Source organism: Manacus vitellinus, unplaced genomic scaffold (assembly GCF_001715985.3).
Source record: "Manacus vitellinus isolate BGI_N305 unplaced genomic scaffold, ASM171598v3 scaffold_4_pilon, whole genome shotgun sequence".
Lineage (NCBI taxonomy): Eukaryota > Metazoa > Chordata > Aves > Passeriformes > Pipridae > Manacus > Manacus vitellinus.
The window spans coordinates 33,586,032-33,613,110 of record NW_021940604.1 but is presented as its reverse complement, the minus strand read 5'-3'; the positions used below and the strand labels follow the sequence as shown (position 1 = coordinate 33,613,110).

Sequence of the window (27,079 nt, the reverse complement as noted above, 5' to 3'; positions counted from 1 at the left end):
GGATTAAGCAGCTAGACTAAGATGATATATTAAAAAAATAAATGCAATGTTATACATATTTCTTTTTGCAAAAAGAAGCTTTTCACTGCATGGAATGAACTTCTTTTCTATTTTGTAAGTATTTTAATGCCTACACAATAACTACATCCAGCATCTGTAAAAATATAACAAATTATATCTTAGCCTAGATTACTGAGAGGAGCTATACAATTTATTATCTGGACAATTTGTTCACTATAAACTGTTTGGAAATCAGCCATTCAATATGAAGACAGTAATTTACAGGAAAAAAAATATTTCTCAGACTCAGATTAAAGACAGCGAGTTTAAAAGCTATGTCAGGAACATTTAACCTTAATTACTCACTGAATCTGTATCAAATAGAATACTTTCTCCAGAATTTTTCTGAACTGATTGGGAAGCAGGGGAACATAACCAATTCATTGTGTCTTAATAAACACTGAAATAGATGTAAGGCTATACAGTAGATTTGAAAACTTCCTTTTATTTTAAACAAAGTTGAACTTACTTTTTTGAAGTAGTACCAGAAATTCCAAGATCTGAAATTGAAACAAAAAAGGAAATAAAAAAAGAAGTCACATGTTTAGTAAATTAAAGAATGTCCAAGTAACAGCTTACATTTCATTGCACATGGGCTTAAAAAGAGTAAAAAAAGTTTTGGCTATCTTCATTTAGGCAGCATCAGAGGACTGAGAGGACTGGCCACATCCACCCATTCTTCAGGACAAACATTTGAGAAATCCTGTACATGTCTTACACTTGGAGAAGGCATTTTTGCTTCATAAGCAAATCAAAGTAACAATATATTTAGGTCTACAAAATGCTAACTTATTTAAGAGCACCAAACTATTTACCATGAATGACAACACTAGTTTCTGTTCCTCATTATACAAACGGAAATAAAAAGTTGCTTTTCAAATACACATAAATCTGAACATTACCTATAAGTTTTGCACTCTTTTATCTGCTCTATCACACATGGAAATCCCAAGTAGTTTCCTTAATTATCCTTTGGAAGAAGTTTTAAACTAAATTTTAAAGAACACTTTTGTCATATGACCAGTACAAGTCCTGTAAGTCAGAGATTGCTCAGTTTGACTTTCTCCCCAAACTTGGATATACCAAATGACTTGCAGAAGATGTTTCAAGGGATTAAGAGTTCTGCTAACTTCTAAGCATAGCAGTTTTCCCCCACATCTAATGGACGTGTATGTATCATAAGATCAGTTATATCTTTGCTGTGGTGTTCTTGAGTGCTGGTACACTCATCACTCCCCTGCTCCTCTTTCTTTCATTAAGCATGAAGCCAACTATTTGTGTCCACCAGCTTTGCTGCTTAAATTCCACGATGCTATCAGATACATTGGACAATTTTCACTTTTCCATCTATTACCCAGGAGCACATCCACTTAGGAGTCTGATGTCTCCCTGGAATGTACCTGAGACAGTCACACATTACAAATCATACCTACCAAACAGATGCCATTATTTGACTCAGATCCTGGGCACGAAGAAGGACAAGTCACAAACCCAGACTACCAGCTACCTGGATCAGGCCTTATTCCTGTGAATAGCTTCCCCAGTTTCTCCAGCAAAACAGAAGGATACTGAAGCAAGCTAAAATATACAGGTATTTGACTCAATGGAAAAGTAACACAGCTGCATGCCACAGCACTTAAAACCAAAATTTGTCACTTACTGCCTACTAAGTTTGCAAGAGACGAATCAAGATCACTTCCAAGGCCTTTGCTTGCTGCTGAAGCAGGGACTGTTGCTGTTGCTGTAGGTGCTACAGGTTGACCAGAAGGAACCATAGTTGGCATAAGAAGATCACCTAAACCATCAAAAACTGAAAGTGAAAAGAAAGTTGGTTAGAAGAGTAGCTGTGGTAAGAAAAGCACTGCCTGCCACTTTGCTGTTGCTCCAACAAATATAGCACAGACAACCACATCACAGGTCTTACCAAAACACCATTTGACATTAAAAATAATGCCAACAAGGGCATGCATGTCATTTTACTAGACACTGAATGTACAGTAATCCTGAAAAATCTCTACCAATGAAAACTAATATGAGAAGACATGCCTAAAAGGACTTTAATTGGAGCATTCAATCTACATAGATACAGCACCACTTCCACACTACACTATTTTTCCAACAACCATTCTTGGAGAGATGTCAGATGCACACATATTATGTCAGGAGATATTCATTTAAATGCTTTTAAAATGAACATCTTGCAGCAAACACCAGTCAGAATTACTGTGGCAAAGGCAGTCTTATACCTTGACATCTCACAGCAACAGGATTGTAAGTCTAAAGTTGTTACTATTCACTTGCAAGCAGCAGGGAATTGGGAAAACCTACTAACATGAGATCAGAAGGAACCAGAACCATCCACACTGACAGTGCTGCCCTCCTTAGTCCAGTCATCTAACTCAGAAGTTCATTTTTTAGATTCCTTGAAGTCAAACTGCTTGGTATATCTTATGCCTGAGTTCTATCTTCTGATCTGTATTTGAGGTACATGCTAATGTTAAGTCAACAGGAAAGGGTAGCATGTGCACTGGCAAGCAACCAAATACCCAAGCAGCAGTACTACTTCCACCTTTTTTTCTTATACAGTTGCAGGACTCACCAATTTTAAGTTTGTAGCAAGGACCCAGCATGAAAAATATAGAACGGAAGAGATGCAAACAAAATGACAGCAGTGATAAAAGTTTAGGCTTATAATCAGGCAAAGAACGCTATGCCACCTTCTGTTGTGTGTACCCTCAGGTGCCATGCAAGCTCAAGAACACCTGCAGCAGCGGCAGCAAGATGACTTGCCTATATAAGTTACTTACAGAATAGTGTTTTCCTTGCATAATTCCTAATTCATGCTGTTAAGCACATGCAAGGATGATGTTCACACTAGTTTGATTTTACTGACATGGTAGTATAAAAAATGGGTACAGAGAGCCCTTGGGCACACACCAGCCTAAACACTGCCCTGAGGTTCTTCCAGTAGAGAGAGAGAGTTCACTGATTTTGCTTGTACTCAGATCCTAAATATAGTATCATTAACTCATCTAAACACATTAGCACATTAACTAAAACACGTTAGAAAATTCACAAGAAGAAACCCTGTGGCTCACCTGATGCATCAAACGAACCGCCAGTTGTCGGAGCTGTTGTCCCAAAAGCTGCATCGAAGTTAGGTTGTAGTAAGCTGGTTTGAGCCGGAGTGACTGGGGATGGTGATGGAGAGGGTGCAATAAAAGAGCCTCCAAAGCCTTTAAAAAGTTACATAAGAGAGGTGTGGACATTAGAGTCAGTCTTATTAGGCTGTGTTTAACGAAAGCTCAATCTATAGAGGGCAGAATGATACAGATAATTCTTACTAGACCATTGTAAATAACTCGGTACTCCACAAGCATCCTTGGTATGCCATGTATGACCATGGAAATGTAAAGACTTACTAAGAGTCACCAATAAAAACTTTGATGTTCTATACTTAGTTTTCTGCAGAGGCAGACCAGCAGCAGAGAGAACGCAATTCTTCCAGCTCTACGCGCTATTGTTCTACGCAAGTAATCTCACAGGCAGAATGCAACAAACAGCTCAGAAAAAAAAGAAGCAGAGGACTAACTTGAGAAAAGCATATAGATCACCCATCAACTACTTTGGAATCTCAATTCAGAAGGTAGGGTTTTACTAGTCGAGTTTAGCCCTTCTCAGCATCTTAAAATATTTTGGTTTTCCTGGTCAAGATGTCTTCAAGCTGTCCCCCTGCCCCCATGTCAAAGCAGGATCAACAGCATGCACAACTGAACTGCTTCTAAGGTGGAGAATCTCCATGATTAAGGTTAATGTAAGGTTATAAACCTGATGTTTATATAAATATACCCTATTCATGGAGCCTCATCCCTGGCAGTGTTCAGGGTCAGGCTAGATAGGGCTTTGAGCAACATGGTCTAGTAGCAGGTGTCCCAGCCCATGGCAGGAGGGTTGAAACTACATGATCTTTAAGGTCCCTTCCATACCAAACCATTGTATGATTCTCTAGCCTACAAGAAATGCACTCCAATGCTTGACTATCCTTAAAATCCCTCCCTTGCCCTCTATTTAATTTGATTTCCCTTGCAATTGAAGAAGACTTGTATCTACAGACTCTGGAAACTGATTAAATATGCAAAGACTCCATCAAAATGAGAAGAAATATGACACTTTCTCAATTCTCTTTAGTCTACCAGCCATTTCTCTAGTCAATCTCTTCTTGAAGTGATTGATGAGACCTCTACACTGTATCTTCAGTCTCTTAGCCTTGGATTTTCCAGCTACCCTTGCATAGAAAGGATCAGATCTAAGCTCCAACCAGGACTATGCAAATACAGCAGGAAGAGCACTTGGACAACCAGCAGACTGTACAGAAAGTGTTTTGCCCCACAAGACAGCGATGAGCCAGTGTTTAACCACTGCCTTTAGTTTCTTTTCATGGAACTTCCTGCCTTACAGTCTACTATCCTTATCTGTCCAACTAATCATTGCTGCCTTTGGACAAAAGCTTGAACATTTACTCATTTGAAATTTCTCCTTTAGAGGATGTTGTCCAATATTTTAAATTTCATTTTCTTCCAAAGTAAATACAGTTCTTTTCATGTGGATTGTTGAAAATAAGTGCCCATACAACTCACCAATTTAGAAGAGATCATCTATTTACACTGAACCCTTATCACTACTTGCCTTTTACCGAGTGGTTTGCACCACTGTTATGTAAGCAGTCAACTGATTCCTTTCTTCCTCAGCTTTCTCCAGCTTTCTTTAGTTATCAGTTCAACAGGGATGTCAGTTTTTTAAAATTGGAAAATAAAGAAAAGTCTGAAGATTTTCTAAACACTCTTTTACACAAACTGCTTTCCATGGTCACAGGATATATCAATCACAGTACAGTATGCAGATATCTTACTGTGTTGGTCTTGACTGTTAGAAAGTTAATTTTTTCCATGTTAGCTTGCATAGGACTATGTTTTGGATTTTTTGCTGAAAACAGTACTGACAATACAGGGATGTTTTCATTATTGCTGAGCAGGGCTTGCACAGCACGAAGGCCTTTTCTGCTCCTCACCCCACACCGCCAACGAGAAGGCTGGGGATGTGCAATAAGTTGTGAGGAGACACAGTTGGGATAGCTGACCCCAAGTGACAGGGACATTCCATACCATATGGCATCATGCTCAGCATATAAAGCTCTGGGAAAAAGTAGTTTGTCCTCTCAAAGTAACCATCACGCATGATGGAGCCCTCATCTGCCTGCCCATGAGAAGTGGGGAATGAATTCCTTGTTTTGCTTTGTTTGCACATGCAGTTTTATCTATTAAACTGTCTGTATCTCAAACCACAAGTCTTCTCACTTACTATTCCAATTCTCTCCCCCATCACACCGGAGTAAAGTGAGCGAGTGGCTGTGTGGAGCCTGAGTTGCTCGCCAGACCATGACACTTAAAAACACCGACAACAGCACATTTCCCAGCTGTGAAATCAAACATCTGCCAGACATTTAAAGATGTTACAGGCCACAGCTCAACATAAAGAACTCATGCTCAAATTGTGAGCCTCAATTATATCAAATACTACTGTGAGCCCTCAGACGCTCTCTCTGAAAATTTTGCTTTCTTAGAGAAAAAAGACTAAATACCAAACGCTTAACAAATGTTGAAAGAATGAGAGAAATTTATATATGCACACACTGGATGCAAGCATTTACACATCATATTTTAGAAGAGAAGCAGGTGAGCATTAGATAACTGTATTCAAATCAAAATCCTGGGCGGGCAAATGAGAGCAGTGTGCCATCACCGGGTCCTGGGCACCAGGCCAGTAACTTGCTGTACCTCCAGTAGACAGGCTTTAGTTGTGGAACGCCTGGCCTATATGAACAGATACACTGGCCCCAGACACAGCTAGGAGAGGACAACAAACCTGACTAAGCACTACAGGTCCAGGAGAATACAACCTGATTAGAAACACCTCATAAATTACATCCTTCAGCTGAAGCTTCCCAGATTGCAGGTAATGACTGAAAATACTCAGATGGTAATCTATACTGGTCCCTTCATATGCCACTGACCAAGGGCACTGGTTGGAGCCAGGGAAGCAGGAACAGGAAAAGCGCAGTGGCTTGGTTTCTGCAGTCCGAAGAGCATTTCAACAGTCTGTGTGAGCTTCCCTGTGTTTATTAGGCCTATTTCAGTGCAATGAAACGAAGAAGCCTTTATCACCCAAACCCCTGTCTACAGCAAGTCACATGCTTGCAGATGCTAACACTGAATGTGGACAAACACACTGGGATCAGAGATCTGCCCTCAGCTCTCCATGGTCTATTCTTGAAACAGGTTTGTCATGGGATAATTTAGGTTGGAAGAGACCTCCGGAGGTCAGCCAGTCCAGCATCCCGCTCAAAGGAAGTCTAATCAAATCAGGTTGCACAGATATTTGCCTTGGCACCTCCAAGAGATTTTATTCCTCCTCTGCATGGCCTGTTGTCATATCAGACCACACGTTAGAGTATTCAACCCGAGCTTCCCCACACACTCTGCCTTTTTTACTGTCTTTGTGCACCTCCAAGAAGAACATGGCTAGTCTTTTCTGTATACTCCCAAGAGTTTAGACACCTAAAAGGCTTCCCTTTTGCCTTCTCAAGGCTGAATCAGCCCAGTTCTCAGCCTCTCCTTATATGTCACGTGCACAAGTCAACATCTGTGTGGTTCTCCACTGAACTCACTCTGGTACATGTTGATCACCCACACCAAGAGATTCTCCAGTACATTCCAGAAGTCCCCTGGATTACCCATGCCCAGCTGTATTCCCTATCTCCCTTTCAGCACGTACTATGGTGATGCAAGTGGCCTGAGTGCCAAAGCTTGTGCTAGTGATGCTTTCTTCAACTGTTTAAAAAATGCTTCCTCTACTGCCTCTTCTTGATCAGGTGGTCTGTAGCAGATATCTGCTGAAGCATCACTGATGCTGGCTGGGCTGTCCTTTGATTCTTGACACAAGCTATGTCCTAGATCATCACCTGTCCCAAGGCAGAGCTCCATACATTCAACTATCTGCAGAAAAGTACTAATCTCCAAAAAAATCAGACCCAGAAGCAGGCTGACAAGATCCAGGGATGACAAAGGCATTCACTACTGCAATTCTAAATCACATTTCAAGAGCCTGTCTTTCCATTTCCTGAGTGAGAACAAGGAGTCTGGCAGAAGGGTATGATCCAATATCCATAATTAAGATTCTGTTTAGAAAGTTCTGTAAGCTTTTGCAAAGCCCCATAAAGTGTCTGTTTCTCCAGCTACAGAAGAGAGTATTCGCCAGCATCTGCTGAAAATCTGCATGATAATAGCATAATTCCATAGCTTTTAGTCTTGCACTATTTAACAGCAACATCAGACACAAAAGCCATAAAAATCCTTTAACAGACCAACTTCCTAGTAGTCTAGGTCTTGCACAAGACCCAGAGCAAATCTGCACAAGCAACAGCAACCAATTTAGATGTGGTGTCTGGACATCCCCAACTGCCTGATTTTGAGGTTGCTTTTATTTACACATTCAAGTAAGATTTTATGTAAGAACATGTTACTGGAGTAAAAACTGGGACACTCATGCACACAGTTTAATTGGATAGAAAGATCTAGAAGGGAAAATGGCTAGACTGTTGTATTTATCAGCATAGATCTAGTCTTGTCTGCTAAAAGGCTTAGAAGAGTAGGAGAATATTTCTACCATATTTCCTACATCAGTCAAGAAGGAACAGAAACTTATTTGACAGCACAACACTTAAGACAACTATGAATAGTAAGTATACTCATAACAATATTCATATAAACACTTAGTACAACCAAACACTCATAAACCATGAAGGACAAACCTTCAGCCACTATATGAACTCTGGACACTCTTAAATTTGAAACTGGATTACACTGCGGGCTATACATCTGCCATTATCAAGACTGAACAAATGCTTAGCAATATGCTGCAATGTTTACAGACTCTCTCTGTCTGCCAAAAAAAAAGATTCAAATCTACTTGGAGCCCTTTTGAATGTATATTCAAAGCAAAAATAAAATAAATTTTTAAAAAATCATCCATTCATCCCAACTGCTTAAGGTGGGCTTGAGTATTTAGACTTAGAACATTCCTTTTATAATTTAGGTTTTGATTTAGTGCAACTCTCCAGATTCAGAGACCACACTGCTGAGGTTTAAGCCATCTGGAGCACAATTTCTACTTGCATTTAAGCTTAGTTACAGATAAGGTCATAAAATATTTTGTATTGTAATGTTTGCACAAGCAGAATTAGCTTCTGTCCAACAACATCTTCGCACTCAGTCCCCCAACAACACACATAACTGCAAATGACTGGCATGTTTCAGAACTACAGTTAAAGCTTGATCTTTGGCCTTAAGCTATCCATAAACTAACTAATACAAAGACCTATTGAAGCACATATGAAGAATATAAAACCAAAAAGTAGTCTTCTACCTTAAAATCTGAAGCTGTCTGCACTAAAGCTTTAACATGCATTTAGACATTATGTCCCACTTTGAGTATCTAACTTGCATCTCTAGTATCTGGAATGATTGAGAATGAACACATACATTATTTTTATTATCTAGACTACTACCTTCCTATGGCGCAACTAGACGATGCCCACTCTTAGAGTGGGTACTAGAAAAAGTGTTGTCTTCTGAGATGGCCTCAGTGTGCAAGCACACACCTGTATCAACTCACAGCACTCAGCAGATTACACACTTGAATATCTCACACTATGTACTACTCCTAAACCAGAGGACCTCTCACAAGCATATAAAGGGCAAAACATACACAGGACTGGACTTTTGATACAGTGTGAGTTGGCTTGAGAGATCTGCAAACATAGGGACAGCAACTGACGTCAGGGTCCATCGTAACTAGAATGGGTTAGCAGTAGCATAAAGGGCAGACTGTCACTCCAGCTCAGAATTAAAGCCACAAAGGTACAACATGAAGCTAAAAATCACCTTTGAAATTCATGAGGGATAACCTACCAACCAATTCTACTGACAAATTGTGCTGGTTTTGGCTGGGGTAGAGTTACTTTAAATCACAACACAAATTCACCTTTCAGAAACAAGGGAGAACTTAAGACAAATCTTCTACAAACCAGAAGTGCATTAGTTTCCTTCCTCCTGATGAAGATGTGGCCTACAAACTTCAGACTGGGATGGGGGAGTGACAACTGTTTAGCACAATCACTATAGCCACTACAGTACGTGGTATAGCAAGAATTTTGGAGAATGGTACACACAGAATTCAAGGGAAGCTCCTCATCTGTAGGATGCAGACTACAATGATACAGTTATTTCAACCTTTGATATAATGTGTGACAGTGATGTCACATTCAGCACTAGCAGAGACCTCATCTTTTCCAGTAAGGAGAGGGTCTCTATCACTTCTATGCCCTTGTGTTGAGAAAAGTGTACTCTCACCATCCCACTCTCCTTGGCTAAATGCAAGGCTGCTACCAAGTCATTCATTCAAGCTACTAACACTTAAGTGTTCAACCTACCTCACTTAAAGCAACCAAACTCAATGAACTCAATGCAATGAAGAATAATTAGCAGTAGGAACAAGAAGCATAGCCTGAGTACTGCTACAGACAGCCAAAGAAACTTTATACAGACACTCATATTTAGTGAACAGTACAGAAAAATAAGAGTTGTGTGGGAGGTAGGAAAACAAAGAACACGGAAAGAAGAAAATCTAGGAAGTCAACTTGTACTTCAGTACATTGCCTCCATTATAAATCTCTCTAGTTTTAATTAAAATATCTAAAGTACTGAGAAATCTTATGATTGATTATATTATGCCACTCCAAAAGTTTATCTACACCCAAGGAACATAAAAGACAACTTCTTAGTATTGCTTTAAAATAATAAGTTTTTAGAAGTTCTTTATTACCAGCAAGTAGGTCTGCAGAAGCTGAGGAACTAGAAGCAGCCTGAGTTGTGGGCTGGGGTTCGGGAGCACTACTTCCAAAAGCATCTAAAGGGAATTCCAGAAAGCATCAAGAAAAAGTTAAGAGTTCAATATTAAATATATCAATTCATCACTTATCATAAACAAAAGATGAAAGGATAACCACTTCAAAATGAAAGTGCTTGGCCATCTTTATTGCAGAGCAGTACCATGGACACAAAGTTCAGGTGGAAAAAAGGAGGTGCAACAAACCAGTACTTGAAAGAAATCTTTTCTACTTAAGCCTCTCCTCAGAAAACCCATACAAAGCACAGCATTCAAGACAACAGGGTTAACTCATTTGGAGATGAATGCACTGAACCAGACTTTGGAATAATTCCAGCCAGAACCTAGTGACTCACATTAAGTCTTTTTAGAGGAATATTTCACTGATGTTTCAAATTCACTGCCTCTAGAGTTGGTTGTGCCTATCCTGATTTCCACCTTGTCAAATCCAACAAAGATCCTGTGACTCAGATACCCAGTTTGAGACAAGTCACCCTTAAAACTTCAGCTGCTTTGAGAAACGGAACTGAAAGAAAACAACATGATCATGGAGACTTGCAAAGAAAGAAAAAAGGACACAGCAGACTTTCACTGGACATCTGAGGAAGAGCCACACATGCACTGACTGAAGACAGGATGGCAAGTGTCATGACAACAGAATGACCACACCAACAGTTTATTTGCAGTTCGTTATTGCGCTAAGAAGGGGACATGCTAGTCTCAGCCGTAATGCCACACAAAAAAGTTGTGAGAAGGGAAAACCTGCAGCTTTAGCAAAGTGCAAAGGTAATTGAAATGAAGTGATTCAACTCTGAAGTGGTGAGGAAAGAAAAATACCCACCACCAAATAGGTCAATCACACCTGAAGAATCCACCTTTGCTGGAGAGGCAGTGGGTAGAGGAGAGGGGGCTGCAAATGCATCCACTGCAGTGAGCACAGGATAAATAATATTTAGTATCAGCAAGGCAACAATGATAGCTAAATATTTCAAAGCCATATAGGCTCCACCAGTTAGAACCACAGGGTTGGTAAATTCAGGTAACAGTCTTCAGAACTGCAAACAGAAAATGTTACATTTCTCACACAGCAACTGAAAACCACAGTACTTTAAAGAAAGCATTGTTTATTAAGAATTTCCTCATGTTTAGAGAAGGATTTACTCTTTCAACAACCACATTATTTATTCAGCTTCAGTGTCAGCCAATTCATGGTTTGCATCTTCAACAAGTGCACATCTTGTGACCAAAGTATCAAATCAACAACTTAGTATTTCTTAGTATTTCAGTTTAAAGATGTAAATCGGTAGCAAGTTGATTTTTTTTCCTTTTTTCACTTACAGAAAAAAATCCAAACCCAGGAAGTATGAAGAAAGGCCTGTGAAAACAAGCACTCACCAGATAAGAGATCACCAGTGAGAGAACTCTCAGGCACAGGAGAAGCCGCAGGTGGTGGAGATGAAAATGTATCTTCCAGAAATGAAAGAAAAACCAAGAAGTAAGTGTCACTCAAGTTAGTTTATATCATTGCACAGCATCAAAGCAGCAGACCATTGGAAGAATTCTCTCTTTACCTGTACCAAAGAGATCTATGCTAGGAGTAGCATCTGGTTTAGGTGCTGCAGGTGCATCAGGAGCAGACTCAAATAAATCTAAGGCCAAGAACACAACACATCTTTAACTCATTTTTGAAAGGCAGGACTGTAAGCAGAACTCTCAAATTTTGCACATCATATTTGAAATTTATAGGCTCTCTGGTTTGAAAGCCTAGCACACAACACGCATGCAACAATGACTGTTTGGTACTCCTGACAGATCAATCCACCAGAATCAAAGAGTTAAAAACAAAATTACCACCAAATATATCTAGAGCAGGAGGAGCGGAGGTGGTGGCGGTAGCAGAAGTGGTGGCAGTAGTGGTAGTGGCAGTAGCTGTAGTAGCAGTAGCAGCAGCAGCAACAGCAGCAGCTGGAGAAGGAGTTGTTGCAGGAACTGGAGTGGCTGCGCTAGTTGTAGGGGTAACTACAGGAACAGCAGTCTCTGTTGGCTTCATAGCAAAGAGGTCCAGCTCAGGAGCAGCCTCTGCACTACCTTCGGATGGGGCAAAGGGGTCTTGTAAAAAGGAGAGGGGAAATATATGTGTATGCATACTTAGGATCAGTGAGGGAGGAAGTCAAGAACAAAGCAACTACAGGCAATGCACATACCGCAAATACACGCACATGTAGAGGACGTCGCTCTAACGTCTAGCTTACTTATCCAGACATGTTACTTATGTTTTTCTAAAATAAAGACCATCTGAAAGGCTGAGCAGTTTAGTTACTAGAGGGGAGAACTTTCACAGGCTGTTTGACAAGGCCAAAAAACGAAATATGACAAAAGACTATCCAGAGTACTGCTTACAACTCAGCACTGAGAGAATTGTTTATTAGCACTAATATAAGCACAAAGTTACTGGGACTCGGAAACAGGCAGTTTTGTTAAGCATGCTCTTCAGTTTAAGGTTTGTTTTGACCAACTGCAAACACTATGAAAATTTCAGAAAAACACACTGCCATGTAGTTTAAACAAAAAAAACCAGCAAAACAAGATACTATCTAATGACATAAAACCCACCATTTCCTGAACATGCATCAAGAGCTGCTGCTACAGGGGTTGGGGTAGCTGGTGCTGCTGCCCCTTCAGCTGCTGCAGGGGCTTCCCCAGGAGAAGCTGCAAAGGCATCTTGGGTGCAGTTTAGGAACAGAAATTAAAAGAAAAAAGAATAAAGAGAAGAAAAATATAGTAAAAGAACCAAGTTAAATTGCACAGGTAGATACCCTTATACAACATGAATGTATTACTCCAAAAGCAAAAGTCATGCAGCGTAAAACACTTTGTCTCTCCCCCAACCCCACGCAAGCAGGTTCTAGACAGGGTCTGCAGATGGAGATTCTTGGGTTGCTCACTGGAAGTACAGTGAGTGCAAAAGAAGGCATTATTCTCATTGTATAAGGGATCTGAGCAGCATGCTCAGGTACTACCCAAAATTAACTAATTAACAAAATTAACTGAAGAGTAGATATTAACAACTTGCATGCTCAAAGCCTCTATTACATGTGATTAATCTGCAACTGTGAGTTTACTCACATAGCATAGTGCTTTGCAAACTTAAGCATTGTTATGAATAACAATCTAGTTACTCTGGCAGATAACTCAATCTACTATTTCTAGTTTTTGAGCCAAGTCAGTCATGCAACGTCTGGAAAATTGAACTTACTTGTTTCTTAACAGTATTCCAATTGGATCTTTCTGAAGCCATAACCTGATGCATAGGCTATATTTACTTGGCTTGCTTCAAACAGATCAAGAATGTTCATCTTAACTGCTGGCCAGGATAGCTTGTCTGTCCTTTTACGATCACTTCTAGGCCAACTGGTCAAGTCAGGGAAAACAAGAAGTCTGGGGTTTTGGAATTACTTGCTCATGAGTTTTCTTTGACTGTTTTTTTTTTGTTTGTCACTTGGCATGCTTAAATTCCAAGCTATGAACTTTCACAGCACTATTTCTAGGCTTAAACCACAATTTGTAGCTCTTAATTCTATGAAGTAGTCCTAATGGACAGAGCCATTTGGACTATCCTCATAGGCAAGCATTTTCTTCACAAAAAGACTGCACGATTAGGATTAAATACTTCAAGATGCTTGTAAAGGCCATTTTTCTACTGCTACAAAGTTAGCAAGTTAAAAAAAATCTGTTGGGGAATACTGCAATTGCACTGTCAAACTAGTACAGGAAAAAGCTTAACATGCTTTAACTTGAGTGTCAATTTTAAAATGAAAACAACCATTTTAAAAACAAATTTGTGCCAGGAAATCTAAAAAGCTCAAAAGAACATGCATGGAAATTTCAACAGAAGAGAAGAAAGCCAATTAGTCTTGTACAATAGAATTAAAATGAGTTAGTAGCAAAAAGGCCTGCTAATAAGCCATTTCAAATATAATTCTATTTTTCAAGTAACAAGGTTGTTCAACAACAAAACTGGATGGCAGTCGTCCAAGTAAAAAAGTCAGAATGCGTCAAACGTCACAGTATTGTAGGTATACCAGACATTGGCATACACCACGTAGAAGAAATTCAACACAGAACTGAACTGAAGAGTTTTGCACTGTACTGCTCGGGAATATGCTATGTGTAAGGTCATGTGTGTTGGGTTTTGCTCTACAGGGCCAGCTTTCAGATGGACGGTCACCTTGGGCTCTTTCAAAAGAACACATTTGTACCCCCACAAGCTTGTAGGCCAACAGCACAGATGTTAGTCAACCCTACTTAGAATTATTTCCCAGAATGAAAGGATGGACTTCAGATGATATATAAAGGAATTCAGAATGCATAGAGTTAGTCACTAGTTCTATGTTGGGATCACTTTAGCCTCAGAGTAACACCTATTCCTGTACAGATGTAGGCTACTGAAGTTCCACATGTAACAGTCATAGATACTCAAGAGGGCACAAATTACTTCCAGCCACAAATGGAAGGAAACAGATAGTTTGGCAGCAGCTGTATTATTTACTGACACTTCTGAATAAGGTTCTTGCCAAGCATTATAATTTTGTTTAGCATCAGACTTGGGTTAAATGGCAGAGGGGATAAACACCTAAGTTCATAATGTAATCTAAAGGAAAAAAAGTCATATTAAGAATTTCTAATACTAGTTACTCTGAGAAGTTCAAGAAATGTATATGAACATCGAGAGAAACCAACCTGAACAGGTGACCCTACAACTCACAGTTCAAATTAAGGGTTTGCCATTGGTTTTTTTAAGTTAACGCTTATCAAGTTCTTTGAAGCTTTCCAAAAAGCTCTGCTGCACCTGCACAGTTGCCCTTTGCCCTCTGCTAAAATCTAGCATGGAATGCAGAAATGGATACAATTTAGTCTGCATATTTTATCATTAAAAAAAGGACTGTTTATTTTCTTTTTTTGTTCCTCCACATTGGCACAGTAACACTACATTTGCATATCCAGCACTGTAAGAGATCTTCCCCCTTTTAAAGCATTTACTATATTCCTTACATTTCTGCATCTTCTGTTTCAAAAGTCAATTTAGCTTTTGACTTCTAGAATCAAGTAGCATATGGTTCTCACTTGAATGCATTGATATCATGAAAACTTAGAGATGTTGCTGAAACCTTTGCAAGTTCCCACTGCATGAAACCTTTACTAGGAGTGATAGGTATGTATTAAGTACTGCATTAAATTTAAATTAATAAATATCATTCTTATTGAAATCATATGCAAACAAGGGTATTTTAAAGTTCTGAAATACTGAAGTAGTGGTTCAATACACCTTGTTTGCAGTAAAATAAGCATTCCTGAAGAGTGATCTGTTTCATTTCATAAATTCAGGTTTTATCTGATGCCACAGCATCAAATACATGACAAGTTATTCACACATGATGATACAGCTGACTTATTTAATGTATTATGCAACAAGTGAAATGTACCTATAGAAAGTCACAAGCACAGGAAAGATTGTAGAACTAAAGCGTACATGAGAAACTGTTTCCACAGTTTTTTCCCCTCTTCAATCACCCTTCATTACTTTTTGACATGTGAACCTGACCTGAGTTAAAAAGAAGTATTCTACTAGGCTCAGTGCTAGGAAACTGACAGTTGGACTTGATGATCTTAAAGGTCTCTTCCAAACTTAATGATTCTATAAAATTATAATAATGCTGCAAAATTTTTTCTTGTTTGTTTTTTAAACTAATTGTTACCTCACTATACCAGCATGTTCCAGCATAAGGGACATTCATTAGCCGTCAAGTGCCAAAAGTCTTCACACTTGGCCTGTGGTTTCTTTACAGGGAACACCATAGCTCTCCTGCCCACTTACAGTTCAAGTCATCTGAATGCCTAACAACTGACATTTGCACAATGTCTACCATGACTTGTTACTTGCACTGCTTAGAGAGTAATCACACAACAACATGTAACTCAATAGCACATGACTAGTGTCCAAACATATTGTGCCAAATTCTATTACTGAGATGTGGCATTTCAAGGTTTCTCGCTTTTCTTTCACCTTTATGTTTCTCCCTCTAAGGAATGATTCCAGATGCACTTTGAAAACAGCCTCCTCTTGTTTATCTTAGAAACATGATAAGGACTTCTTCAAGTGGGCCCAGGTAACTGAGAGCTTGTCCATTAATGAGACTGAGTTCTTTAAAAAAGCTATGCTAGATCAATTCTGCATTTTTCATCTGCTTTCCAATACCGTATTAGAGATGAAGACATAATGCAGAGCTTATGTCTTAAAGACAAATCCCAGTCCTAGGAAGCATGCAGGCTCCTATCAGCTAAAGTATCAGCAGTACAGTGCAAGAGTTAGCAGTCAACAACCATTCCAAAGCCTCCTCTTCTGCTTCTTCCCTCAGCTTGGCTGCCTTTCTCCTGCAGCTTTCAGCTTCTTCCTCTAATCAGCCACTCCCTGAAGACTCTTTATCTTTTTTCTCCTGAGATCACTGCCACTGTACCTTCCCCTACCACACCTCACCACAAGAAACCATGTGAAGCAAGAAAGCACTGGCAAGCTGTAAGAAGTTAAGGTGACCTCGAAGACTATCTCCAGCAGACCTCAAAGGTCAAATACCTACTTAATCACATTAAGTGTAAGCATGTCTAACACCACAAAAGCTATAGAGCAACAGTGTCTGCCTCCAAAACTACCTCTTCTTGCACTGTACACAATCTTAAAGTGACAATGAATGTTAGTGTACTATGCTAGTATATACTTACAGCACAGCCTTCAGAAGAAAAACAAACAAAAAACCAAAAAAACCCCAAACCATGAGGGGGGAGTTCAGTATGGACTCATGGATCTTAAAAGGGTTTGGCCAGTGGGTGTCTTGAAGGCACTGCAAAAGTACCTCCACTGCTGAGAGTGTTTAGAGATTTTTCTTCTTGAGAACTAGAGGTTTTCTGCTATCATAAATAATAGAACCTTGTTTCATCCTCAAGTGTTCCAGGAAAAAGTCACTATTCATCTAACATACAATCCACTGGAGATTTATAGCATTTGAGCAACAAAATACATTCTCTTTAAAAGAAGAGATCAAGCCACAGAAGTCTGCATACTGCAAAAATAAAATTCTTTCCACACTGGAGGGTGAAGGCAACTCCACTTAATATGTGTCACTAAGTTACCCAATGATAAGTTAAATCTCTAGAAACTAAACACATCCAGGTCTTCGCCACTTGAGAAGCCTGGAAGAAGACACATGACTTGGCAGTAGCTTCTTTTCTCTAGGCACAGAACAGTGGTAAAGGTAGGAAATAAAAGTTTCATCTTGCTGCTGCAGTAATGGACGAAAGTCATGGGCAGGTGTTTTTCTAATCCTGTTGCAAGTTTACAGTGATTTCTATCCATTTAACTATAGTTTCATTTTTCAAAAAGTCATATATTTATGCTAAATTAACAATGTAATTTGAAAGTGCTGTATCCAAGACTGGCTTGACCCCAAAGCTTTCATATGCTATGCATCTGCAGGGCTGTTGATGAGCACAGGTCTTGGCTTCTGCAACAGGCTTCTGAGAGTAACCACTATCAGACTCTCTCTTGCTCCCAGTGGTAGTGGCATCCAGAACCTTGCCCATGACTATTTTAAAATTGCTTGTTAACTGGTTGATCCTGTGGCACTAGGATTAGTATCAATCTTTGTAAAAGCAAGGACTAAGTAGCAGGTAGCAGTTGTACTCCTTTTGTAGTTCTTTTCAGCATTTTTACTGGGGATAGTTTGGTGCTGTCTGCTGAAGTCAGTCCTAAAAAAATTCTAACTAGGAACATTCAGTCTTTAGGAAACAGCTTTGTAGTCAAACTGTTCACATACGAGACCTCTCCAGCACTCCTGTCAGCAGAAGTGATAGATAAACAACCCCCACAGAGAAGATACTTGCTATGAAAACTGAATTACAGTAAGTTATTACTTATTCCTGACACCGATTGTCACGCTGAAAGTACGCATCAATGGAAGAGAAAAACAGAAAAATACAGTGGTCAGGTGATATTAAAAATGTTAACAGGTTTTAAACAGGAAGAATTCTCCATTACTAGGCTGGTATAGTGTTGAAAAGAAACGTAATTTCTGACATGCTGTTGAGAAGCCTCCTGCTCCACAGGAGTGACAAGAAAACTGACAACATACAGTCAGAATTCTTACTCAAGCGGATAGCAGATAACATTAAAGACTGAAAGAGCACAACCAAACTATAAGAATATGTTTCCTATACCTTACTGACATAGTTGGCATTTAGTGCAAGTTCATCACCACTTTAATGCCTTGTGAAATATCACCCAGACTCAAGAATGCTGAAACACAGTAATTTCATCTGGCTCTCTGGCTCAACACTATATTTGTAGGAAATATTCAAAAGAAACACAGCACAGCTGAAGTGTGACAAGTAATGAAGGGGCAGGACACTGCCATATCCATCCTCTTCAACTATGAAAGCACAGCTGCTTTTCCCAGAAATTATAGTACAGTGCATAGTTATTGAATAATGTGAAAACAATACCTGCTTACCCTGGTGTGGACCTGAGAACTACTGTTCTTAGCTGTTCAATCATAAGGTAACAGCCTTAAGTATACAGTTTTCTATTTTTCATATATGCATAGGAGTCTATTAGCACAGCAAAAAAAGAGGTAGTTGGACAGTTTATATTTCCTGTTCCATTTAGCATCCAACACACAGGCACCTCTGCTACAGCTGGTTAAATCAGATGCCTTGTTACAACAGCTGAACTCAATATTGCTTCATCTACCTCATGAGCTGGTGTAGTGCACTACAGCAACCAAACTAACCTCCAAAGAGATCCACTTCAGCAGTGGCAGCAGTAACAGTTGTAGTTGTGGCGGCAGCAGCTGAAGTAGTTGTAGTATCAGTAGTTGCAGCAGTAGTTGCACTAGGCTCTGCAGCAAACGGATCTGAAATCTGTGGCTCAGAGGTAACACCGGAAAGCGCAGCCAGATTATCTATATGCAACCATATAATGAAATCAAATGTGAAAAGTAAGGGGAGAGGCAGAGAGACCACAATCACTCAAGTCCAGAAAGCTGGAGCTTATTCAGGAGTCTTAACATTCAGAAGTCTTAGAAATTAAAAATATTACTCACCCTCTCCCAAGAGGTCTAATGATTGTCCATTAAAATGACAGCAGAATAAAGAAACAGACCAATTAGTAGAGCTTCCAGATTGAAGATGTTCATTACCCAAATGTTCATTCTAAGTGACATGTCTAGGTTAAACAATTTCTACACCTGATTTTCTAAAATTCAGGAAATTATTCTGACATGACAAAGCTCATTCTGTTTAACAACTATTCAAAACAGAATGAGTACATCAGTAGAACCATTCACAGAACTGACACTAAAGTCAGGGTATTCTAGCAGAGAGCAGTTATTTCAGGACATAACACATGACATCCCTAGTGCCACAAGTATATTTTAAGAGACAAACAAGTAGTGATCCTTTGACTTGGGTCAATTGTTGGGAGGGAGGGAGGCAGGCAGGCAGGCAGGAAGGCAGGAAGGAAGGGTAAGCATAAGCAGATTGGCTCTGCTCCAACTTTGGTTCTTTAGTCAATTGTTTCTGGAAGCCAATGAAGCATCTTTAATGACAGACTTTCCTACAATCTGATGTCCTCTGAGATCAGTCAGATTGAGCTCAAATACAGAAGTTTTGACTACATAAAAGATTTAAAAACCTGTGAAAACTAATGAGTTTGTCCTATTATATTTTAATTCTGTAGTTAGGATAATCTGAGCTCACCAGCTAACTATTTACTAACCAGTAGCTCCGTGTTGCTCATTGTACACATAACAGGGCCATGGGTTCATCTGATCCACACTGAACAGCAAGCACAGAGTCCAGATGCTTTACTACGGGTCAGCATGCAGGAAGCAAAATGATTTGAGCAAGCACTGCTCAATCTTCACAAATTTGTCCTTATTTTACAACACTTGTAAAAAAGGCAGCAAGAACCCACATGTAGGTTTTTTACAGTTTTCATAATTGGTTCCTTGGGAGAGCTCTACTTGAGACTGACTGCACAAGCTGAGGTAAGTCAAAATACCATTCTGAAAGAGCAGAACAGTACATTAAAAATGCAGCACTCTGGTATCCCATTACTGCACACCAGGTGAATGTCTCAGCTGGACTTAAAATAAACAACTGTTAGCAAACTTTTAAGTTCTATTAGCTTATTCTTCAATGCATTTTTGTTATTCAGTTATGTTATAAATCTCAATACAGTGAAATTACAATTATCCATCACAGCAACCTACACTTACTGTTAAAATGGGAATGATTAAACCCAATATTTTTTGTATATTAATATTAAATTAACAATACTATTAGAAAATCCATGTTCTAAGGCACACTGCAAGGTAGTTCAGAGCACAAATTTAAGTCAATTTGCTTTTATATCCACGAGTCAGACCTCACAAGGACACAGAATTTGACCTACTGTATTTTTGGTAATACTATAGTCTAGCTTACCTGCCAAATGCCTATCTATTCACCCTGCAGTATGCTGCAGGCAACATATGACCCTACTCTGATGATCTCCTGTTAGCACAGAAGTGCAGATTATCACAAGTTATAGTCCATTTGCTAGATAACGTAGTATATGTATAACGTATATATCCCTAAATACAGTATATTCACTACAGTGGATATATCCAGTATATGCCAGAATACATAGGATCTACACTGCCAGGGAGACTGAGAAAAGCAAGACAATTTATTGTTGACATGTACTGATGCTGCATCTTGAAGTATTTGATATTCACATTCTTCTAGCTATTCCAAGCTGTAGCACTTCTTCCAACTTCCTCTCTCTTCTACTGTTTCCTCATGAGTTCCTACCTTAACTTGCTTTAGCCCAGAAGAGTAAGCACCTCAAGTAGCATGGAGGCACTGTTCCACATCCTCCCAAAAGTCCTGAGTGGAAGGAAGGTTATCTTGTCCAGCCTCCTGCTCAGAACGACAGTATTCCCAACACCAAATCAGAGCAGTCATGGCTCTGACTAGTCAGGTCTTGAAAAATCTCTAGGAATGGAGAGCTCACTAGCTTGCATCAGGAATCTGCTCCTGTACTGTCTTACCCCTCAAGTGAAATAATTTTTTTCTCATTTCCACTCAAGCTCTTCATTATAATTAACTATCATTTCGAAGAAAATTTTGGCTCTACTCTGTAATTTCTCTTCAAGTAGTTGTAGACCACTTTTAAGAGCCCACTTTAGCCTCCTCTTTGCCAGATGACAGAGGCCCTGCTCCCTCAATCTCTCTCTGAAGAGAAGTCATCCAGATTTCTGGAGTCCTGGTAGCCCTCTGCCAAGCCCCTCCACCTTAAACAGGAGAGCTCAGAACTAGATGCACTATTTTTGATGTGGCTTCACCTGCACTGATTAGAAGGCTGTGTAGTACCTATGAGATTGTACAATTAATAATCACTACCAGGTTCACTCTGTAAATTTAGTTTAAATAAGTGAATAAACAACCTTTAGCATGGGCTCAAAGATTTTCTCATTATCAGATAAAATATTAATGGAAATTCCAGTAGTTTCACAGAAAAGCCTTTTTAGTTCTCAATTTATGCATGTGTGACATGGTGTTTGGCAATTCCTCAAGAGAGTTTAAAAAAGAAAAATGTAAAAAAAAAAAAAAGAAAAAAAAAGAAAAAGGCAAGATTCCAGTAGTGCAGTAACAGGTCATCATACCCGGACCGGACTCCTGCCAGTAGTAAAACAGACAAAGTTGAAGCTTACTAAGTTACCAAAATGCTGTTCTGAAAAATAAGACTGAAGTATACTTGATGAGGGTAGCGATACTCCTGGCCAAAGAAAAAGGGATAGCTGTCCTTTTCTATTGTGGAATAAGAGGAGTAGGTGCATTACCAGTCAATTTTAAAGTTTTCAGTAATTCAGAAGAATAAAAACACCTAAGTTCCAAACCACAGGTGTTTTGTTCAAAAAGCAGAAAAAACAAATAAATCAGCTTTCAATTTCTATGCAAATCAATACTTCACAATATTACTGGCTATTTATTTATATTTCTATTGCAGAAATGAGCAACTGCTTAAAAAAGTTAGCTCCTTCAAGCTCTTTCAAGCATCTCAAAAGCTTGTATTTCAGTGCTTGGTGATGACAAAGACAAATAGGATGCAATCAAAAATGCAGAATAATTAGTCCCAGGCATCCTAGAATAGATGAATCTTTGGTCTTATTTTCTGGGTAAGATTACATTTCCATTAATAAAACTGACATTTGTGAAAAAGTAAAATCAATTCAACAGATTAAACTGGAATATGCTTTCATGGTCTACATGAAAGCCATAGCTATCCCTATCATAATGCAGTGGCTGAGATATAATGTCATCTTTAATGAACTAAAACTAAGAACAGAAATAGGGAACGCAGAAACCATTGGATTAGCACTGATAGTAGAGTCAACATGACTCAGTGTTGCATTCCTGGTGTGAGAGGGCTGATTAGTTCATTAAGCTGCCACACAGGATCTCTTAAGATTATACTACAGTGGGTTTACAACTATGTAAGTTAAATCACAATTACTGGCCTAATTCCTTGTCTTAACAAGACAGGAGTGAACACTGCCTACATTTACTGCGGTCCTCTTCAGATCACCAGCTGCTGGTGCTGCCTGGAACAACAGGCTCAGTTCACCACGGAGCTTCGATTCCAGAAAGCTGGTTAGGCATTCCTGTTTGAAGGCAGTTAGCCCTCTATTTCTATTTTTATATTATTATTCTAAGCAGACAAGGTAGGTATTTTATTAAAATACGTTAAGGGTTGTCAGAGGTAATCGCAATTGCAACAGAACTAAGTTGCCACCATTTGCTGTAGACTCATTTCTATTTTAAAATGTATTTTTGATCCTCCTCCTACTGATCTGTGGGCTTTGCTTTATGAACAGAAGAGTTGATTTCTGCCCTCACCTTTCCAACAAGCACATGAGCAGTTCTAGTTCTTCTGTTTTGAAGTGCCTACCCTACCTGTTCACCTTCATCCATCCCCCTCCTGCTCACTTTTAGTCAAATAATCCTGGCTCCCCCCAGCTTTGTAGCCAGGCCCTTATAAGCAGCTTATACTATTATGCATATCCCTGGAAAGAAGAAGTAGCCTTGTGCTGCAAAGGAATGCCTGCCTGACAGGTCAGCAGAAGCCTGGGAGGGAGCTGGGAACATCTTGTGCTAGCAGAGAAAGGGTTAAACTTCAGTTCAGCCAGGCAAGATGGAGACTGCAAGAAGAGATGCTGACAGTGAGGTTTCTCTACCTCCCCATGATGTGGCTCCAGCAGCAGCAGCAGCAGCAGGAGCAGGTGCTGGAGCTGCCTGCCCAGTAGCGGTAAAATCTGGCTGAAGATCCAGAAGATCACTGGATGGTTTGGAAGCACTGCCAAGAAAAGGAAGAGGGATAATAGATACTGAAGGAATTTATCCATTTCAATCAATTTTTTTTAAAAAGTCACAATTGAATTATAGGAATTACCCTTAGTTTGGATTACTGATGAAACAGAGACACCTTTTTTCAGGTTTTAGGATTAGAGCAGTGGCCATAAACACCCCTAGTGCAGTGAGTGCCAAGAACACATTACAACTCAGGATGGGACCTTAACTTACTTCCATTACTTGATAATGACATTGCAACACATTTATGGGACTTACAATTCAAAAAAAAAAAAAAAATCCAAACCCAAACCCAACAAATCTGAAAAAAAACCCACCACAACACCCAAAACAAAAAATTCAAATCCGATGTGGTCCCTAAAAACAGAGTAAATAACTGCTGTGGCTGAAACCATCTCCATTCTACTTCAATATTCCATCATGCATGTCAAAAATCAATAAACCTGCATTTCCAGGCAATAAACAGACATTAGCTAGGAGAGAGTTGGTAAAACTTCAGTGGCTTAAGCCAGTCAGATATTTACTTAGGAAACCAGGTCCTGTTCATCTAAACATTTAAGTAACAAACAGTGGAAGCTCTTTCTTCAGTGAAGTTCTCCACTTGACATTTAACTTAAGTCAGTTACATCTTCAGACCATGGGTTCAAGCTCAGAGGTTCTCAGACCTCTAGAGTTCTATCACTTCTGCTCATTACAATGAGCAACAGCAGTTCTGGTTTTGACTGGAAAGCAAGGTACGGATTTTCTCATAGGTCAAATGTTTATTTTTTATTTTAACCTTCAAAAGTTCATTATCTTTGTGCTTCATTAACTGATTGGAACAGCAAGAAAAAGGAATATTAATTCAGAAGTTTTAGAAACAGAATCCTGAAGGTCAGCAAAGACTACTCTGGATTTGCACATTACTTCAGTCTATTCAATTAGAAGTTTATGTTGGGAATGGTACAACATTACTACTACGCTGCAAGCAAATCAGAGTAGCCATAACTTTTAATTATTTTTTTTTGTGTTAAGAGTTTATTTGTGATCTATACCAGCAGAAAAATGTAACCTATTGAATACTGGTGTACAGTACCTGTAAAATAAGCAAAACTTTTGAGGCAAGTCCCCTGTTACAAGTGTGACTGGCACCTACCAGCTCAGTAACTCAAACACAACTTTTAAACTTACGTGACTGGAGCAGCTGTAGATGAAGTAGCAAAAAGATCAACTGGAGGAGATGTATCAACCGTTTTTGCTGGAGTAGAACTAGGAGATGTAACAGTTGTGGCTGGAGAAGACTGGAGAAATATTTTAAATATAAATTCAATATACCAGCATTTCTCCACAAACAATTCATGCACAGATTCACATACTTAAAAAACCCAATTTTAACATCAGGTCTTTTTATTGTGAGCTGTTCCCTCCTTTGAAAGAATTTAAGAAAGACTAGGCTAAGTTTTCAGATGGTAGTGAAGCTGAGAAACTCCAAGGTGACTCCAAAGAAAGAACTAAGTTTCTACAGGGTTTGCTTCTGCATCTGTCAGACCCTTCATATGGAATGAAATAGCTGTTTATCCACAACAGCACCTTAGTACTCTAACCACAGAAATGGTGGCAGAAGAGAAATGGTTAGAAACAAGTTAAAAGTTTGTTTGTAAACTTTCAGAAAAGAGTTTAAAGAGCCATCAACAGCACTGAAGGTTAAGTCCTTGGGAAGATACAAGACAGCTCAGCCTATGACTTTGCTTCTTCAGCTCCTCCAATTCTCAATAAAGATACTTTAAGTATGGCAAGGACAGACACTCAGGAAAGCATATTGCAACTCTTCAGTGAACTTGAAGACTCAAGTTACCTTGAAAGGTGTCAATTTAAAAGATACTACAAGCTTTGTTACAACATCTCACATGCTAGAGAGATACTTTTCCTAACAACTGAAAACAAGTCCTAATTTTGGTACTGCTTGCCATTCTGACCACTCCCAAGAAGCAAAAACAATGGCAAATTTGAAGAGATTTTCCTCTGAGTTCTTCTACTGGTGTCCCATCATTCTAATTCTAGCAGTAGATATAAGCTTTCTAGACTCTCCTCAAAGCTTTACTAAGGTTTGAAACTAGAGTGGTCCAAATCCCTCCTTTGCATCAAGGAAGAGAGGGTTAAAGTCGTAAGAACACTTTCTGAGCCATCATGTAGTTCTCACCAAGTGGTATCATATTAAACAGGAGAGCAGGTGGTTTTTGTTGGTTTTACCTGGTTTTGTTGTGGTTTTTTGTAAATGGCTTTTCATAAATATAAGAACTTTCACTAGAATCAACCATTGAACTGCCTCCCTCAGATTTAGAAGATTTCATTGAGTTTTTCCCTTGCAACACCCATTATTAGACACAGAGCTATGGCACCTGGCAACGCTCCAGGGATACCAGGAGCTACGATTACTAACACCATAAAGCTCATTACTTTATCTGACACTCAAACCAAGACAGTTTCACTAGCAACTCTTGCTTTAAATTAAGGTCAGCAGTCTCACTAATAAAGGTCATTTCTGAAACTAGATATATTAGATGAAAGTTTTCCTCCTAGCTTTTCACATGAATGTGGTTTTAAAAGAGTCAGACCACCCTCCTAAAAAGCTGCAAATGGAGTGAAGGATTTGGAAGAGAAATGCCATGGAGTAAATTTCTCACTGACATAAGGATTAAGGGGGAGGGCAAGGAAAAAAAAGTTGAGATAAAAATGTGCGTATATTTTAAGCTCTCAAAAAGAGTGATCAACAAATCCTGGCAAAGTTCCTTAGCATCCTTCACTGGTACAAGCACTGCAGCCCTTCAGATCAGTGACATGCTCTTATGGGGCCATTATTTACAAAGCCATTAAAAGATGTAATTTTGTCAATTAGATAGGGCCTAGGTGACAAAGTATAAAAAGCAGATTAGGACATGGACATAATCATTATGCCCTCATGATTTTCTAAAGTATATCACCTGAACAAGAATTAACTAGTACAGCAACTGGCAGTATTTACCTTGCTCAGAGGAGAAGGAGCCCCAGATCTAGGAAAAAAAAAAGCAGAGGGGGGGTGTTTCAGATAAGTACAGTTTTGGAAACTATGTTTCTGGTCATCAAAACTCCCACAAAAAAACCAGAAATTAAGCATGAAAGCTTTCTGAAAATCTCTAAAATTGCATGCCCTCTCCATTTTTCAGAAGTCCATGTGCCACTTTAGACAAGAAATGCAAATTTTACTTCAAATCTTAAACAAATCTTTTAAGCTAACTGATACCACAAGATTATTCTGCCTTTTAAATAAGCTCTACTAAATGGGGAAAGGCAGAGATGCATGCAAATGTCTTGCTCCGGGGCCTACAGGAGCCAGTAGAAAAAAGATACTGGGGCAAGATGTCACCACATTATAAACCCATGCAACAGCAGTAGAACACCACCAATACTGAAGCAGTTATCTAACACAAGTCTTCTGAGGATGTGTCAGCAAGTTTTCAAAGTCTACTGTTCTTTTAAAGAAAGTCAAAGTTACTTGAAAATAACAGTATTTAAAAGTATGAAAACAGTGAGTTGG

The 27,079-nt window shown here is 39.2% G+C and overlaps 1 protein-coding gene across 4 annotated transcripts in view; it reads right to left on the bottom strand.

Moving 5' to 3' along the window:
• SNAP91 (synaptosome associated protein 91) overlaps positions 1-27,079 on the bottom strand; it is a 68,840-nt gene that overhangs the window by 8,878 nt on the left and 32,883 nt on the right. Inside the window, exons 12-25 of one of the 4 annotated variants that reach the window (XM_018078164.3) lie at positions 26,528-26,555; positions 24,697-24,806; positions 23,394-23,512; positions 19,215-19,229; positions 18,903-19,073; positions 12,676-12,783; positions 11,914-12,171; positions 11,634-11,711; positions 11,458-11,529; positions 10,904-10,987; positions 10,000-10,083; positions 3,159-3,296; positions 1,721-1,870; positions 530-560 (exon numbers count right to left, since the gene is read on the bottom strand). In XM_018078164.3, the coding sequence (XP_017933653.2) occupies positions 530-560; positions 1,721-1,870; positions 3,159-3,296; positions 10,000-10,083; positions 10,904-10,987; positions 11,458-11,529; positions 11,634-11,711; positions 11,914-12,171; positions 12,676-12,783; positions 18,903-19,073; positions 19,215-19,229; positions 23,394-23,512; positions 24,697-24,806; positions 26,528-26,555 (1,446 nt within the window). The remainder of the gene's footprint in view (positions 1-529; positions 561-1,720; positions 1,871-3,158; positions 3,297-9,999; positions 10,084-10,903; positions 10,988-11,457; positions 11,530-11,633; positions 11,712-11,913; positions 12,172-12,675; positions 12,784-18,902; positions 19,074-19,214; positions 19,230-23,393; positions 23,513-24,696; positions 24,807-26,527; positions 26,556-27,079) is intronic. The other 3 variants (XM_018078165.3, XM_018078167.3, XM_018078168.3) reach the window with 3 other exon arrangements.